At 39.8% G+C, this 15895-nt stretch overlaps 2 protein-coding genes across 2 annotated transcripts; one reads left to right on the top strand and one right to left on the bottom strand.

Moving 5' to 3' along the window:
* Window positions 1-951: 951 nt before the first annotated feature.
* Window positions 952-11092, bottom strand: zgc:152951 (uncharacterized protein LOC569013 homolog). Its single transcript, XM_061054168.1, has 11 exons — window positions 10914-11092; window positions 9575-9814; window positions 9313-9433; window positions 6571-6723; window positions 6241-6435; window positions 4949-5022; window positions 4416-4613; window positions 3909-4046; window positions 3716-3805; window positions 3107-3250; window positions 952-2865 (listed from the first exon to the last, which is right to left on the bottom strand). The coding sequence occupies exons 2-11, from the start codon at window positions 9812-9814 to the stop codon at window positions 2737-2739; spliced, it is 1482 nt and encodes a 493-aa protein (XP_060910151.1). The 5' UTR covers window positions 10914-11092; the 3' UTR covers window positions 952-2736.
* Window positions 11093-12351: 1259 nt separating this feature from the next.
* c13h3orf38 (chromosome 13 C3orf38 homolog) lies at window positions 12352-15006 on the top strand. The gene is made up of 4 exons (XM_061054167.1): window positions 12352-12552; window positions 12824-13003; window positions 13110-13356; window positions 13861-15006. Exons 1-4 carry the CDS (start codon window positions 12426-12428, stop codon window positions 14225-14227), a joined length of 921 nt encoding a protein of 306 aa, XP_060910150.1. The 5' UTR covers window positions 12352-12425; the 3' UTR covers window positions 14228-15006.
* The last annotated feature ends 889 nt before the right edge of the window (window positions 15007-15895 follow it).

Here is a 15895-nt window from a genome sequence, read left to right as displayed (position 1 = left end):
GCTTGCTTATAAAAGTTTTTGCATTAAATTTTCCTGATTTATGAGGTAACTTGGAAAAAGACAGGGACCCCAGATGTTTCTCTTTTTTCTACTAATTTGAAACAAAGTATCTTCACCTTCTGGCCAAGATTCACATCCATTGAAGGCATGCACTCTCAGAAAGAGCACAGTCTATTCTCGACACATGGTTTTTAAATCTATTGCATGTTTAAGTTGACATTTTAAATATGGCTTGGTTAACCAAACTTCAGTTTGCACAACTCTGTTTCAATATAAGGCTTTTAAAGACACTATATTTGTTGGGCTGAGTGTTAATGTGTAAGTATTCATAAAAAAAAGTCTAATCATTATTTTAGCTGCGCATACAGCCTTTAAACTAAGCAGTGAGAGAGGCAGTCCTGTCACAGGCAAGCATTCAAGACTGGAGGGCGTCCAGTGTCTCATGCAGCAAATGCATTCCAGTTTAAACACATGCTAATGTATCCATACGCTTTGGTGCTGCTTACAACCCAAAGGCAAAGAAACTGACAGCTGTAATAATGTGCATAACATGATGTCTTTGCAAAGGTCAGATTACGGCTTGTGAAGAATAAGTCAATATCATCTTGCAGAACATACAGAGAGGACAAACTGGGTTGTCACAGTTTTTCCACTAACATTTATTTGACCTGAGATAATTAAATCCTAAGAATTCCAGAGAGAGTAAAAGCTCCTTCTAAAGATGTATATATATATATATATATATATATATATATATATATAATTATTTTTTTTTTCTAATCTGCACACTCTTCTTCATCTACAGTAACCATATTAAATGAATGTGTGGCCACCCCATCAATACAGAAAATGGTTCACGTTAAAGAAGGCGTTTGAACATTTTAAGGCCGGGTCAACTAATGAAGTTGGATTTCATTGTTAGGGAGAAGAAGAGCCACTAAACACATAAAAAAAAAAAACTTGCAAACTCTTATCAAAATAAACTGCTACATTTGATCTTAATCATGAGTACTGAGTTTGTGTAATGAAAATATATATTCAAGACCCTTCCTACAATAAATGAAATATTAAGGACCTGTTCTAACATTATTGTGATATGCACAAACAACATCTCCTCTGTGAGAAAAGTACAAATATGAGTCATAGTGCATCCTAAATAGATGCACTATTCTCACAGATTCCATTTATTCACAATATAACTCTATCTTATATTATTTTACGTTGTTAAAAAAACAAATCAGTAGCACTTTTCTGATTCAAGATGGAAGACCTGGATCAAGAAGCGGGGTAAACAACCATTTAGTTTCACTTGAAGAAAGGATCATACAAAATACCTCTCGAGGGAAGAGATCAAGACATGCAAAAAGAACGACTTCGGTTCAGACGGGATCCTACAAAAAGGATGCTGTCCACAAAGACAGAAACCTCGGGGGGGGGGGGGGGGGGGGGGGGGTTACAGCCCCTGCATCACACTACAGTCCAACCTGTGCCAATCAAGTGAAAGACAAGAGCATATTTTGTGTGTAAAATAAAACAGCTCATTACCTGGGACAAGTTATGAATAGGAAATGTTCATCAGTGTCTTATGTCAAACTTTGAGAACAACCACCTGGTGTTTTACAGCCACTCTGTGTTTCTATGTTAGCAGTAAATATCCACTGGGCACCAGATGACAGAATGTTCCATTTATACTGTATTTAGGTATGAGCGCTGAAACAGCTGTAAGAAATGTCATCAACTTGTTGACCTCTGCAGGTTGAAATGGCCCTGAAACTATGAACCAGCATGAAATGATGAATGAGTAGATTTGAAAGCTCAGAGGGTTCTGACAAGGCTTATCAAGGTTATCTCCATCTGCTCTGATGAAATGTCCCGCATAAGAAGCCCAGTGAGTGTTGGATACAACTGTAAAGATCTTGATGATCTTTGACTCCTGAGTTCCTCACATGGTGTTGACCAACTAAAGCTATAACGAGGAAGCCATATTTTCATATTGTGATCATACAGTATGCTCAAAGTAAGCTTTCTCTGATCATTTTACTCTGACCTGGCTCATGAGCAGAACACACTTCATGTTAACTCTGCTGCTGCGTTAAAGTCCCCATGAAATGATAAATACCTTTTCCTCTGTTTTAATCCATGTTCATTTATCTGCCAAATAGTTTTCAATAAAGCATTACCGGAGTATTTAGTATCGTCTCTTCCTGTAAAAACGTTTAAAATGTCTGATGACTCATCCTGAGCAAGTTTGCTACTTTTTCAACCAATTAAATAGCTTTGTTGAAGTAACGATCCAATTAAATGAATCCCAAGGTTATGTCCCGCCCTTTAACTTGTAATTGGTTCAATCCCTTTTCATTTGGAAATGCATCTGATACTCTCGTTGTTCCTTTTCATGGGGACTTTAAGTTCTCTTTGCAACTTGTATTTTTTATCCCCTTGTCTTTACTTGAACCAATGAAACGTGAGGACATACAACTCATAAAAAGTAAATGACATACACAGACAGGGCTCTAGGAGCTTGCAATTAGACCTTGAAGCTAGGATAAGTCTGTAGGTGTTTCAGTGATACAGTGCAAATATCCCCTTTCACCACTCGGGTTTACAGTTTGATTTGCATAAAATATTTGCATTGTTAAAGACCACAGGGCTGCGCTTTGCAACACTTCACACTCGACCTTCAGGTTGTGGACAACGGCAAAGCAGACGGCGCATTGTAGCTGAACGTGTGCGTGCTCAGTGGGAACTGTTGGTGCTCCAGTCGTATGGGAGAAAGCTGACTTTGGTCTTCCCAGCAGAAAGGACACCCTGCAGGCTGGTCTTCTTTGGAGAGTCACTCATGTGCTCCACCACCCACTTCAGCAGCTTTACGGGAGAGAGGAGGGAGAATAAAGATCACAAACTGAGGTTACCAGCTAGATTCAAGTTGTAGGGATGATGTCAGTGTTTTTCTACATAACCACCATGTATAAACTGTATCAACCACATTTCAGTCCACAGCCATGATTTAAGATTACTAACTAGACATAGTGTACTTTATGTGTGAACCACAAAAAATCACAGCATTCTAATGTAAACGTGTCTATACAGAGTAATGTAAATCTACCTTCTCATCAGTGCCTCCAAAGTCAGCTTTGTACCACTTGAATATCTGACTGAGTCGCACTTCTTTTTTCCCAGAATCCACCATGCAGCCGTCGTCGTTTTCAAGGAAGGCCTCAGCTGCCGTGCGGAGCTGGCTGTCAATGTCCTGAGAGGGTGAAGTAGATCAGGATGAATTTTAGGCCATTGAAGCTCTTAGTATTAAGCAGACATGTTGTATAATGAAGGTAGAAAACCAGCCCAGCACATTCCCAGTAGTTTGAGTAACAAAATGCACTGCTGGTTTAATACAAAGTCAAAATCTTACATGACTTTTTCACTGCCCTTTACAAATAAATGTAACCTGTCACATTGTGCACTGCAGCTAGTGTGTGTTCCTTCCTAACAACCTACATTTTGTTGTTTCCATGTAATACAATATAGAGAGTGTGAACCCTTAAAGCATAGAATACTCCAAGCTAACACTTTCATATTACTTACCTATCAGTCCCTGTAGAATTAAGTTTAATAAATGAGCTAAGACTAAGCGGAAAAGAAACATCATTACTGGTGTTATACAACCTTCATCTTATCTGTCAGAAAACTGACCACAGTATTTGTCATATCCTCTCACCTGTGGAGTGTACGTTTTGATTGGAGGGCAGCCCTTTGCACCGCAGTTCAAAGCAAAGTGAATGAGAGGCTCGGCATCAGGAAGAGCCACCTAGTGGACAACGTGGGGAATAAAACCCAACAATATGTCAGTTATTTCACACACAAAAAAAGCATAGATGTTGAAATGTTACGATGGGGTGGAGCATCAATACCTGTAGTCGTGGGTCTGTTTTGGAGAAGGGCTTCAGAAGCTGTGCCATGCCTTTTCTGTTCCCTCTCAAAACGCCGTTCTCGATGTCCTGCAACGTGAACACCTCTCCTCCAATGAGGTAGCTCACATAGTTGAAGAACTATGAAAGAAAAATACAAATCTTTAAAATGCAGTTCCTGCTTAGAAGTTTTAATTGGATCAAAAAGTGAAATATCTTAAAATGCTTGACAACAGAATGATAGACAAAAAAACAGAAATTAAGGTAACAACATTCAGTTGTGCTTTTTTGCACAGGTTTTATCTTTAAAATGAATGATGGATGGACACTAATATTGTCATAAGTATATACTTTTTTGTTTTTCTTAACTGTGCAGCAGCTCTACAGTGAGATAATATCAATGTTGTGAAAACCTGTAACCATGTAGAAAGTGGAAGGGTCTTGGAAAATAATGGGATTTTTTTGGGGGGGATATAATAGTATTTTTAAAATAAATTAGCACTATCCTACTCTGTATCTCTGCCACATGTTGGTGGGGGCCCCCATGCGTAGGTACCCATGGATGACCAAGGCGTTGTAGATGTTGATGAAGAAGGCCAGCTTCTCCTCCCGACTCAGTGACAGCAGCTCAACTCTCTGCAGCTGAATGGCTAGCTCACAGTAACGCTCAAAAGCAGGGCTCACGGACATGCCTTTGTAGTCGACAGACTGTGTGGGGGGATGGACGAGAACAGGAGAACACAGAACTTACATTTATTTAAAAAAAAAAAAAGAATTAGGCAGCAGAAAAAGAAAATCGCAGCATCACTTGTATGAAATCAATTATATTACAGGGTTAAACCACGTCACTGTACAGTAAGGTGGGACACCAGTGAGCATGAACCAGTTTAACCTGTGTGTGCATCACTTTGCTTCATCTATGTATGTAAAACAACTTGCAAAATGCATGGACTGTTTGAAACATGATCAAAACCAGAAACAAAACAGTCAAACATCCAGGCAAATGCACTTCATCAGAAACTCAGACATATTGGGGACATTACCTTGCCATCAGCAGAGAGATGCTCGGAGAACAATTTCAGAATCAGCTCTCGTAAAAGCAAAGAGAGCTCAGAGGCTGTGTGTGAGAGAGAGAGAGAGAGAGAGAGAGAGAGAGAGAGAGATGGTTGATTAATAATTCATACTTTAACAATGTTTCAAGGGAGAATTGAAAAGAGCCAAACCAAGCATTAATGTTAGCAAAGCCACAAAAGCAAGAATTGAAGAGTGTTTTGGAAAGATGATAATCCTTGTGGGTTGAGATGTAGAATCAACAGAAAGAAGTTCATATTAAGATTTAAACATAAATAATGAGCAGGAAGAACTTCCAGGACGTTAATTGGCACTGAGAAAAAAATCCTAAAGATATTATTAAATTCAAAACGATGTGAAATAAAAACATGAAAAACTTTTTTTTAATCCAGACTGATCAATTTTTCATGCAATATAAATGAGATAAGAATTAGTAAACATAAGTTTTGACAGAAGAGCGCAGCAGAACAGCAAAGATTACAACACTCATAGAACGGGTTCTAATAACTTATTTGTTGGACAAATTAACAGACTACCTTGTTAGTTAGCTGCTAGAGTTACTTCAGCTATAAAAGAGTTACAACAGAGTGAGACAAGGAGTCTCACCAACATAAGGACAAAACAAAAGAGAAGAAATGACAACTTCACTGTATTAATCTGTCAAAAGAAGACACCGATAGGAACATTATGATATATATGTTCAGGCCTTTTTCCACCTTTATTCAGTTTCTATCTGGAAAAGATTTCTGATGTTTTATCATTTAGAACTGATGAAACAAAAAGGCATCTTCTTTTCCTTTTACCAGATCAACGTAACAAACTTGTCAAACTGCTGACGACTGTGAGTTTCAGTTGAATACTCAGTAGGAAAGTATGAAGAGGACCAAAAACATACTTCATGTATGTCTTTGTTGAAGTTAGTTTCACATGCTTATATTACACCACAGCCATCACATTAAGAGGAAACATCCACTGCATAAATCAATGGTATGTATAAATCAGTGTACTTCAAGTAATGAAAGATACAACAGAAAACTCAAAGTACTTGGCCATTATTAGATATATATCATAAAGCCTTAGTTTAGTTCTTAACACCACAAAGTTTACCATCACACCACACAAACCCAAGCCAATCCAGAAGCATCATATAACCAGACAGCAGCAAGAACAGGACAGGAGATAGAGAGCATTTGGACACCAGTGAGCATGAACCCAAGACGTTATGTGACTGTTTGCCCCAAAGCCTGGCCCGGTCCTGACCTACCCTCCATGGGACTGCAAGCTGCTGTCTGTCCTGCGTTGAGGGCTGAGTGAGGGTCATCCTCCAGTAGCCTGTACAGTGTTTCCATGGTTCCCTTCCCTTCTCCAAAACTGCCATCCTGTTGCCCACAGCCATGAACACTCACCATGTACTTCTTCTGCAACAACGCTTGGCCAGTTTTACAGGCCTCAGCCCTGGCTAGCACACACAGGGCCACATTCAGGGGGTGAAACATCTGGATCTGACTTCATTTTGTGTGGATCAGAGATAGTTCAAATAAAACTGAAACATCAATGAAAGCTTGATTTACTGCAGGTCTACAGCCTTACTTACCCATGCCCTTCTCTCTCTGCAGCCAGTCAACCAGTTGTTCACCTGAGAAGCTCTTATTGTACAAAGTCAGTCCCCTCCTATGATTGCCAATCACACTGCCATGTTTCAGGTCCTCTACCAAGTCTGCAAACTCATCTCTTTCACACTGAAAGTCTGTGAGGGCGGGAATATGCCAAGCCACACATGTACAAACACACAGAAGATACACAAGTTCACACCAACATGTTTGAACATGAGCAACTGTGCTGTTCAGCATGGATCCACAAAACATATTCCATTGGTGGAAAAGGAAGGTGATAAATCTCTAGATCTAGCAATAATTAGAATTTTAAAGGTCATATATTATTCTCCTTTTTCAACAAGTTTAAATAAGTCTCTGAGGTCCCCAAAAACATGTCTGTGACGTTTTTTTGGAATAAATCCACTCTGATCCTGGATTTGATCATGCTTATAAACCTCTCTATTTCAGTCCTGCTCAGAACAGGCTGTTTCTGTGTCTGTAGCTTTAAATGTAAATGAGCGGTGTGTGACCACGCCCCCTCTCTGCAAGGGCTTGGGTGGCTCGGGCTTTCTTGCTCCGTGCCATTTTGTTTACGTTGAGAAGGCAGACTCAGAGGGCAGAACAAACACCTAGCTGCTGGAGTGTCAGCCAGCTTGGGGAGGACTTACTGCCCTTTGTGATGTCACAAAGGGAAAATCTCCAAATGACCTGTTTGAGCACACATTTTATATATTAGTGGAGCAGGCAAAAGAGAGGATGGACATTTCTCATGATTGGGGGGTTTGTGGACAGACTAGGGACACGTTAGTGTGTATTTTGTAGAGGTGGGGTAAAAAATCGATACAGTATAGTATCACAATATTTTGTGTGGCGATATTATATCGTCTCATGGCGGCCGCATATCTATATTTTTAATATGATATTTTAGATATGCTTTTTTAATTTTTAACTGCTGAAGGGATTTCACAATTCATTTTGAACAAGTTGTATTGTTAAGAATTTATGTTCAAGTTCAATTAGACTGAAATACAAATCAAAAGACTGAAGTGAGATGAACAGACTGAGAATGTTATCTTATTTGACAAAACAGTTCTTGATTTAGTTTAGTGTAGTGGACATAATATGCAGTTAAAAGGCTAAATCGCAATATATTGTATCCCAATTCTCAGCATATCGCAAAATGTTAAAAATCACAATAGAATCGTATTGTGTCTCGAGTATCACAATAATATCGTATCGTGGGGACTCTGGTGATTCCACCTCCTAGTATTTTGCATAATATGTGACCTTTAAGAAAGAGGGATCAAAGCACCTTGCAAAGTGAAGCAAACTTTAAGAACAGTTTAACTTGAATAAAAAAAAGATGAAGTTATCAGCCATGCAGAGGACAGCTGTCTCAACAGAGAACAGAAAAGGTGTACACAGAGAAAGTGTTATCTAAAATTAATGATACATGATCACAAAACAAGAGATTCTATTATTGATGTATTTTTTTTTTAATCCAAAATCTAGACAAAAACTGAAAAACATATAATAGTCATTCAGATGAAACAGTCCATGTCCTCCTCAGCCTCCCACATTTTAATAACACAATAACAAAATTGTAAAATGATAAATGAGCGACAGGGTACCCCATGAACAGCCAAACTACTCTCTCAGGTGCCTGTCGGTTGTAGGAACATACAATGAAAAAATAAATACATTGAACATTACAGTGACAGTAAAGTCATTTAAAGTACAAATGATATAATCAAGACACTCCATGGGGCAAGATGAGAGGAATAAAGGTTTTTTTAAAGATTTATTTCTAGGCTTTTATGTCTGACTTTTTAAAAAGACAGGACAGTGGATAGTCTGAAATCAGGGAGAGCGAGAGAGAGAGGGGTTAGAAATGCCTCAAAGGAGCCACAGGGTGGATTCTAACCGGGGCTGCCCCCCTTTTAGGACTACAGCCTCTGTACATGCGGCGTGTAAACTAACCACTCGGCCACCAACGCCCCAGGATCAAAGGCTTTAACTAAACTAATTCACTTTGTTGGCACCTATCGCAGAAAACAAACCTGCTTGCTTGCTTTTGACTAGCATTAAAGTTGCTACTGGTCCATCAAAGCTCACACTGTTGGTAACCTGATTGCCTAGCTGGTAGAACATACACTCTTGTACAGATACTGAGTCCTGGCTGCAGCAGCCACCAGGTTTTTTTTAAATTACAAGCCTTGACCCTTTGCTGCTTATTAAGCCCTTGTCCCCTGCATATCCTTTCTCTCTATAGCCATTAATATCGAATGGAAGCCAAACACAGGATAAAAGCCATCTTAAAAAAAAGATGACACTGAATTAAAACAAGACTCCACAAACGGCCCCTTTGTGTAGACTTTGTTTACACAGTAGGGAACTGATCACTTTTAATGAGGTACTGTGAGGCAGCCTGGGCCTGCTGGGCTCATCCAGAGGATCAGGTTTCCTGTATCAACTGTCTGTGTTGGCATAAGTGACTGGACATGAGCACACACACACACACCCACAGACATCTGCCGAAACATTTCACAATGTCAACATGTGCCAGAACTAGTTCTTGAATACCATTCACGAGAGTCATTACCCTCACATTAGAGAGGTTCCTTTTTATTTGACATTTAACAAGCAATATCTGAGCCTACCAAACAAATCTGAACCTTTTCTGACAGAGAGCCCTGTACAACACTCGCTAAACACATCATGACTGACTGATAATCCCTCACCTCCATCGATGTCTCCAGCCGTGTCGTCGTCTAATTTATTCTCATCTGGCAGAGGGGGAGCATCAGCAGGAAGAGGCTCTTCCTTGACCAGATTCACCAACCTCTGGAGCTCCTCAGGAGCCTGAGAAAGATAAAACAGGTCAATATGGACACACAAACTTAAACACAAGTTAGAGTAATGCTGAATAGTGAATATTAAACACTTATTTAGCCTACAAAGTAAAATGGGGAAGTAGCATCTTCAGTTGCGTCTATTCCTCACCAATTTCTGTAGGTCATCATTGCCCCCAACGTGTACGTTGTTAAAGAAGATCTGAGGGACTGTGCTGCGGCCCGTCAGCGCCTTCACCCTGGATCTTAACTCCGGATGTTTCCCCACATCCACATCGCAGACTGGTACTCCCAAACGTCCCAGCGTGGCCTTTGCCTGAACACAGTGTGGGCAGCCCTGGATGGAGTACACTGTTACCCGGCCAAGGGCATTTTTCTCAAACTCGCCCATCTGCAGCAATAGATGAAATAAAGAGAGCGCAAAATCAGACGCTGCTCAGAGACAAGTTGGACAAGTTGTGTTTTTGTTCCGCAACATTCTGTTTAACAAGTGCGCCAACGTATGCAAATACAGCCTTCTCTACATGTTCTGCCCTCGGCTACTGAGAGCTGGTATTGATTACAAAGTGGGCGCTTTATTTTGACCAAGTCATTTTAAAATAAAGCCTATTGAAAACTTAATTCTGCATTCACAGCATTGCTGATTAATCTTCTTTATAAAGGCCAATTGACGGATTTAATCCAGCTGTCTCACAGTCGCTTAAATGTGATTAGAGGAGTTAGGGAACAGCTCTTGAGTAATTGACTCAACTTCCTCTCTGCTCGTGTATGAACATTTCCTTCCATTGTGTTGAAAGCAATCAAATGCAACGTGTATTTCATCTGTGTGAGCCAATGACACAGTTCCTCATTCTGATAAAAACTTTAGTGTACCAGCAAGTTAACGTTAGTGTGGGCTTTACCACACCTCAGGTCAAGTAGATCAAGGTCCAAAGTCCTTTAACCTTCTCTATTGAAGAGCTCTATAAACAGAGCCAAAACATTTGTAACATGGTAATAAGACCTAACCTTCCCAAACAGTGACCTCACTCTCTCTCTTTTCTTTTTTTAACTTGTTTTCTTTTGTCTCACACAATCCTAACACCACACTTTCCTGTAAAGTATTTTCTATTCATAATAACGCCTCACACATTTTGATGGAAGACAAATACAAATCTGCAAATCTGGCATTTTATTGCATTTTAAAGAATTTAAATATATGTTAAAGGCTGCTTGAGTATCCCGTATTGTAGAACAGCTGATACTCTATTAGTAAAGTCTTTAATTTTAATCATAATGCACATTCAACGAAATCAAACAGCAAAGCTATTTTATGGAAATACACGGTCATATAATGATAAATAAGAGAAGTGACACCAGGTATTAAATCATAACACACCTCTTTCTGTGAGATTCAGGTATAATCTACCAGCTGTACACACACAAGCTAAACTATTCAACAGCGTTAACTCGCTAATGTAGACACATAAATAATATTAACAATACGTTACCTTTCAGCTAATGACTGTACAATTTTTAACTCGCTCAGTTTATCCCCGTTGTCCTGTAAATTAAAACATATTAGTTAAGACATGTGCTATGTATAACACCAGCTAATAGGTCTCCTGTCGTTCAGGGAAATAACCCAGGTGCGCTCACAGTACACCATCACTGCGCAGGCTAGCCCATATTAGCTGTTTTAGCTAGCTTGTTTTGTGATGCCTTCAGGTGCTCCTCGTAAAATAACATTATCAAGCACAGTCGGTTGACTTAAGGAAAAAAAATACACTTAATATAAGCATATTACAGTCTAACACCTTAGTAATATGCGGCGCGTCATGCAGGACATATAACTGCCTCTATAAACATTACATACATATATTCTGCCTTTAGTCCTGGACCCGGATAATGTTTTCAAACTGTTTTTGTTGTTTTAGGCCTATATAGCCAATACAAATATGCCATAATGTAATTAGGCTATATCATCTGACAAACATGGATAATACCTACCTGAAAGAGACCAGTTTAAAACTGTATGCTTTTCATGCCAACCCCCACAGACTGGCCCTGCCCCAACGACCTGGTTGGATTTCAGCCACCAGTTTCAACAGAAATAGATAACGGAACCAAACACTAGTTGTGTGTTGACAAGGCCTGATTGCACTAGTTCTTTTTAATGTTGTAATAAACTTTGGCAGGATGCATGATCCATTATATATAATGCTCTATATTAAAAGCAAGATCCTAGGTAGACTGACCTAATGTTAGTAAATTGGTATCAGTTGGTATAAATGTACATTTTGTAAAAGCTGATACACTTGCAACAGGGCATTGGCTGCCTTACATTAAGATTATGTGACCCACACATCATCGGTCAATTTAAAATGGCAAAAAATAAAAAATAAAATATCCAAGACTGTCCTCTTCTTTTTCATCTTCTTCGTCTTATTTTTCTTCTCATGATATTCTATGTTTACTACTAGCTACTGCTACTATTATGACTTATGATATCACCTACTCTCTGGATTTAGAAGATGGCATTACTAATGTATTTATTTTTTTGATTTGCCCATCATTTATTGTAAAAAAAAATGTAATTTTACTATCTATTTTAACTTTTAAACTCGTGAATTTCAAACGTAATAGTCACAGCAAACTGGTGATTAGAAAATGCAAGAACTACAAACTAGTGAAGAAACTATTTCATACAGAAGCCAAAAAATGATCACTTACTTGTTTTTGGCTAAGGGGTGGCGAAATCGATAGAAAATAATCACTCAATGCAGTTTTAAGTTTTAAAAAAACGACGAAAATGAAAGAAAAAAATCGCATTTAGTAGTGTTGAATGTACGCATTACTTGAGCCCATAATTCCTGCAGCCATGAAGGCAACTTCCCTTTTGCCGGATGAATGTCATACCCTTGCCGCGGAACGTTGTCAGACGTGTTTCAGCACGGACACTTTCCCAGTGGGACACGAATGGAGTTAAGAGGTGCTTGAAGAGGAGTTTTGCTGTGCCCAAGATGTCAGGATTAACAGAGACAGAGCGAGCTGGATGTAAAAAGATACTGAAGTTAATGTTTAAAGGCGATTTACTGTCCCTTAGCGACACAGTCACGAATAAGGTGATAGTTGTGGAGGATGAGAGAGGTATGTTTTCTGTCTGGATGCTAGCTAGTTAGAATACCACATACCCGGAACATACATACTGCACTGTACATACAGCGTAATATTCCACATTGTTTATCTTCGGACAGACTTAATCAAGTCAGTGTATGTTTATATTTGTGCAAATGCTACAACTAGTTTCTTAATACGGCCTTGTGTTTCCAAGCCGACACAGACTAGCAGAGGTAGAGCGACACGTAAAAGTTTATTATGTTCAGATGATAAACACTCAACTTGTCTTCACCCAACGCAGAAGCTACACACACCATTCTGTCCTTCACTAAAAACGCGGAGGAGTTTCTGAAGAGGAAGAAGGTTCAACGGGACCTCATATTTAAATATCTGACCAAAGAGGGTGTGGTGATGCCCCCCAACAGCGAGAAGCACCAGCTGGTGAAAAGGACGCTGCAGCTTTGGTTGCCAGGGAAGGCAAGTGATTGTTTGTAAACACGCTGATTTACAGACTTGCAGCTGACATCAACTAAAAAGATTTCAAACACAATTATTGCATTTGAGTTGACTGATAATGTCTTGTGCCTTTAAGGTCAAGGATGATGAGAACTGTCCAGGGGAGACAGATGAGACCAAGCAGAGGCCGACCGATACGCCCACACGCTCCACAAACATGAATGATGAGGATGGCTGTGACCTTCTGGTGCTTGGTCAACAGTTCTGCCAGTGGTTTTTCCAGCTCTTAAACAGTCAGAACCTCTCGCTGGGACAACAGCCTCAGGACTGGGGACCACAGCACTTCTGGCCGGATGTGAAGCTGCGGCTCCTCGCTAGGTAAAGATGCCACTATGAAGAGAATAAAGCGTCTTGTGTTGAGTAGTTAGATCACCTTTTGGTGTACGAAACATGTACATTGTGTATATTTAGATTTTTGTTTATTACAAAGAAGCCAGAACAGAGACTGTTTTGGGGGTAAAATGTCTGTAAAGTATTTGGATAAAAGATCATGGAAAGTTTCAAGATGTTCTATATAAGCTTCTAATTTTGGGGCATAATTACTTTTTGAATTTAGTTAGTTTAATATTACAAGACTAAGAACAAACTGTGGGGTCCATCAATGCAGGCCCTTGTGTGACACAAGGACACTAAGATTGATGAACTGTCAGAAATGAACTGTTACCAGTTGTCTAGTTTATCATTAAATATAAACGCTGGCCATCACGTGTTTGTTAGCACATAAACGTGTTTTAATTCAAAAAAAATGTTGCAGTCAAGTTCGAGAGAAAATATAGCAAGAACCCGAAACTGTGATGGCAGAGCTGTGTCTCTCTTTGTCAGGGCTGGCAGTGAACAGATGGAGGAGTTCCTGGGAGCTGAACTGGTTAGCCTCCGTCTCCAGGCCTTGACGAGGGACGAGCGCCTCATCCTCATGCCCAACCTGGAGCCTCGCGGACTCAGGGTGCTGGCCTCCCCCCATGGCCTGGTGCTGGTGGCTGTGGCAGGGACCATCCACAGAGACAGTGCCTGTCTGGGCATTTTTGAACAAATATTCGGCCTCATCCGCTCCCCGCTCGAGAACAAATGTTGGAAGATCAAGTTTGTCAACCTGAAGATCAGAGGGCAGGATGCTGTGGAAGGGACAGAGATAGTAGCTCCAGCATTGACGTACAACTCCTCTGAACTGCAGCTTCTCTGCAGCTCATGATACTCTTAACTTTTACAATATGTACCAATCATGCTTGACTGAGCATGCTCTCCTTTTACTCATAAATCAACCAACTTGCATTTATATATTTGTTTATCTAGGCTGTTTGTTCAAAACAATCTGAAGCCAGAACTCTACTTGCACACTCTGCTCTCCTAGCATGCCTTATTGTGATTTATGGGTAAGTGGATAATGTTTACCTAGGGGGTATATAAATGATATAAAAACATGACCAACAAAAGGATAGGAACATCATCTTATTCTATTCCACTTTTAAGACAATTGATTGTTTCGCTTCTTTTCATGGAAACTTGATTTCTTCAAAGAAACTGTACTTAGGTGCAAAGAAAGTCTTTTATTTTTGTATCCAGTGCCTTCATGTAGACAAACAGACACGAATGTGCTGTTGTAAATATGTAACATATCAAATATAAAGATATTAACTTAAGTGTTCACTTGTGCTCTGTATGACAGGAAGGTTACTACTTTTTTTTAAAGGTTTATTTGGGGCTTTTAATTCATTTTATTAGAGAAGTCTGAAATCAGACTCAGAAATCAGGGAGAGAGAGAGAGAGAGTGGGGATTGATATCCAGGAAAGCAGCCACAGGTTGGATTTGAACCTGGGCCGCCCGAGTACTACAGCCTCGGTACATGGGGGGGGGGCGCACTAATCACTACACCACTGGAGCCCCAGGAAGGTTACTGCTTAAAACAGAAGTAAAATTGTATGTTCATATGATGAGCAACACACAATAAAAAAAAGATTTATTTTAATAATTTGACGTCTCTGTGCTTTCATTGGATGAGTCCCTCAGAGCAGGGACCTTTACCATGGCCTGATGTTTATGGCTGTGCTAAACTTTTATATATTAACGTTTGTAAAATGTGACACGACATTTGACACATAAATACAGCAGAAATCAAGTAGATCCTCTTTAATATCTGAGTCATGATTGTCTACAATGAGGGACAAGCCCGAGTCCCGCCCGCTGTATTGTTGTGAGAGCCGTGTTTACATGGACCTTGCATGGCCTTGCGTATGAGGCTGTTTTAGTCAACGACTGGAGAAAAGAAGATAACACAGCCTACTCACTGCTTATGTGGCTGTCACCAAAGTGTGCTAACAGTAAGACAACAATGCAGGCCAATTGCAGCTCGAGCAAAGCAACATTTTATGGTGCGTTCTAATTCATAACTCCTTAGTGTGAACACGAGTGGAGAGGGGTTGGAGTTATGTCGCTGGAGGAGAGAACAGCAGTTTGTTTTGGTTTAGTGCTGGTGCTCAAGGGCGACACCTACTGGATCAAAAAGAGAATAACTGCCTAGTTGTCGGGTGCTTTGTGTGTGTGTGTGTGTGTGTGTGTGGGGGGGGGGGGGGGGACTTGTAACAGAACATAGATTACTTTGGATATCTTTACTTGTTCATATGTAGCCTTTGCTGTGCAGTTTTAAATGTGTAAGGCTGAAAGGCAGACCTTAGAAACCATGTATATTTATATTGTTTCCCAAAGTGTTCTCAAAATGAACAAATCTGTTTTTCTTTACCACAAAGACCAAGTTTTTCTCACAGAGGTGTTGCTCCATGTTCATCAGGACAAGATCTTTTTTTTTTTTTTTACTCCGAGGTCAGAATATAATTTATGATTTATTCTTGAATATTTCCAACC

This window comes from Labrus mixtus, chromosome 13 (assembly GCF_963584025.1).
Source record: "Labrus mixtus chromosome 13, fLabMix1.1, whole genome shotgun sequence".
NCBI classification, from domain to species: Eukaryota; Metazoa; Chordata; class Actinopteri; order Labriformes; family Labridae; genus Labrus; species Labrus mixtus.
This window is presented reverse-complemented; position numbering and strand designations above follow the sequence as displayed.

What these genes read in the sequence shown, in the direction of transcription:
- zgc:152951 (XM_061054168.1), bottom strand. Translation starts at nt 9,814, where the DNA reads ATGGGCGAGTTTGAGAAAAATGCCCTTGGCCGGGTAACAGTGTACTCC. An exon ending in GCAGAGAGAGAAGGGCATGG is followed by an intron (nt 6,436 to 6,570) that starts GTAAGTAAGGCT and finishes TGTGTGTGCTAG; the next exon opens with CCAGGGCTGAGGCCTGTAAA. An exon ending in TTGGAGGCACTGATGAGAAG is followed by an intron (nt 2,866 to 3,106) that starts GTAGATTTACAT and finishes TCTCCCGTAAAG; the next exon opens with CTGCTGAAGTGGGTGGTGGA.
- c13h3orf38 (XM_061054167.1), top strand. Translation starts at nt 12,426, where the DNA reads ATGTCAGGATTAACAGAGACAGAGCGAGCTGGATGTAAAAAGATACTG. An exon ending in TTGGTTGCCAGGGAAGGCAA is followed by an intron (nt 13,004 to 13,109) that starts GTGATTGTTTGT and finishes TGTCTTGTGCCT; the next exon opens with TTAAGGTCAAGGATGATGAG. An exon ending in AAGCTGCGGCTCCTCGCTAG is followed by an intron (nt 13,357 to 13,860) that starts GTAAAGATGCCA and finishes TCTCTTTGTCAG; the next exon opens with GGCTGGCAGTGAACAGATGG.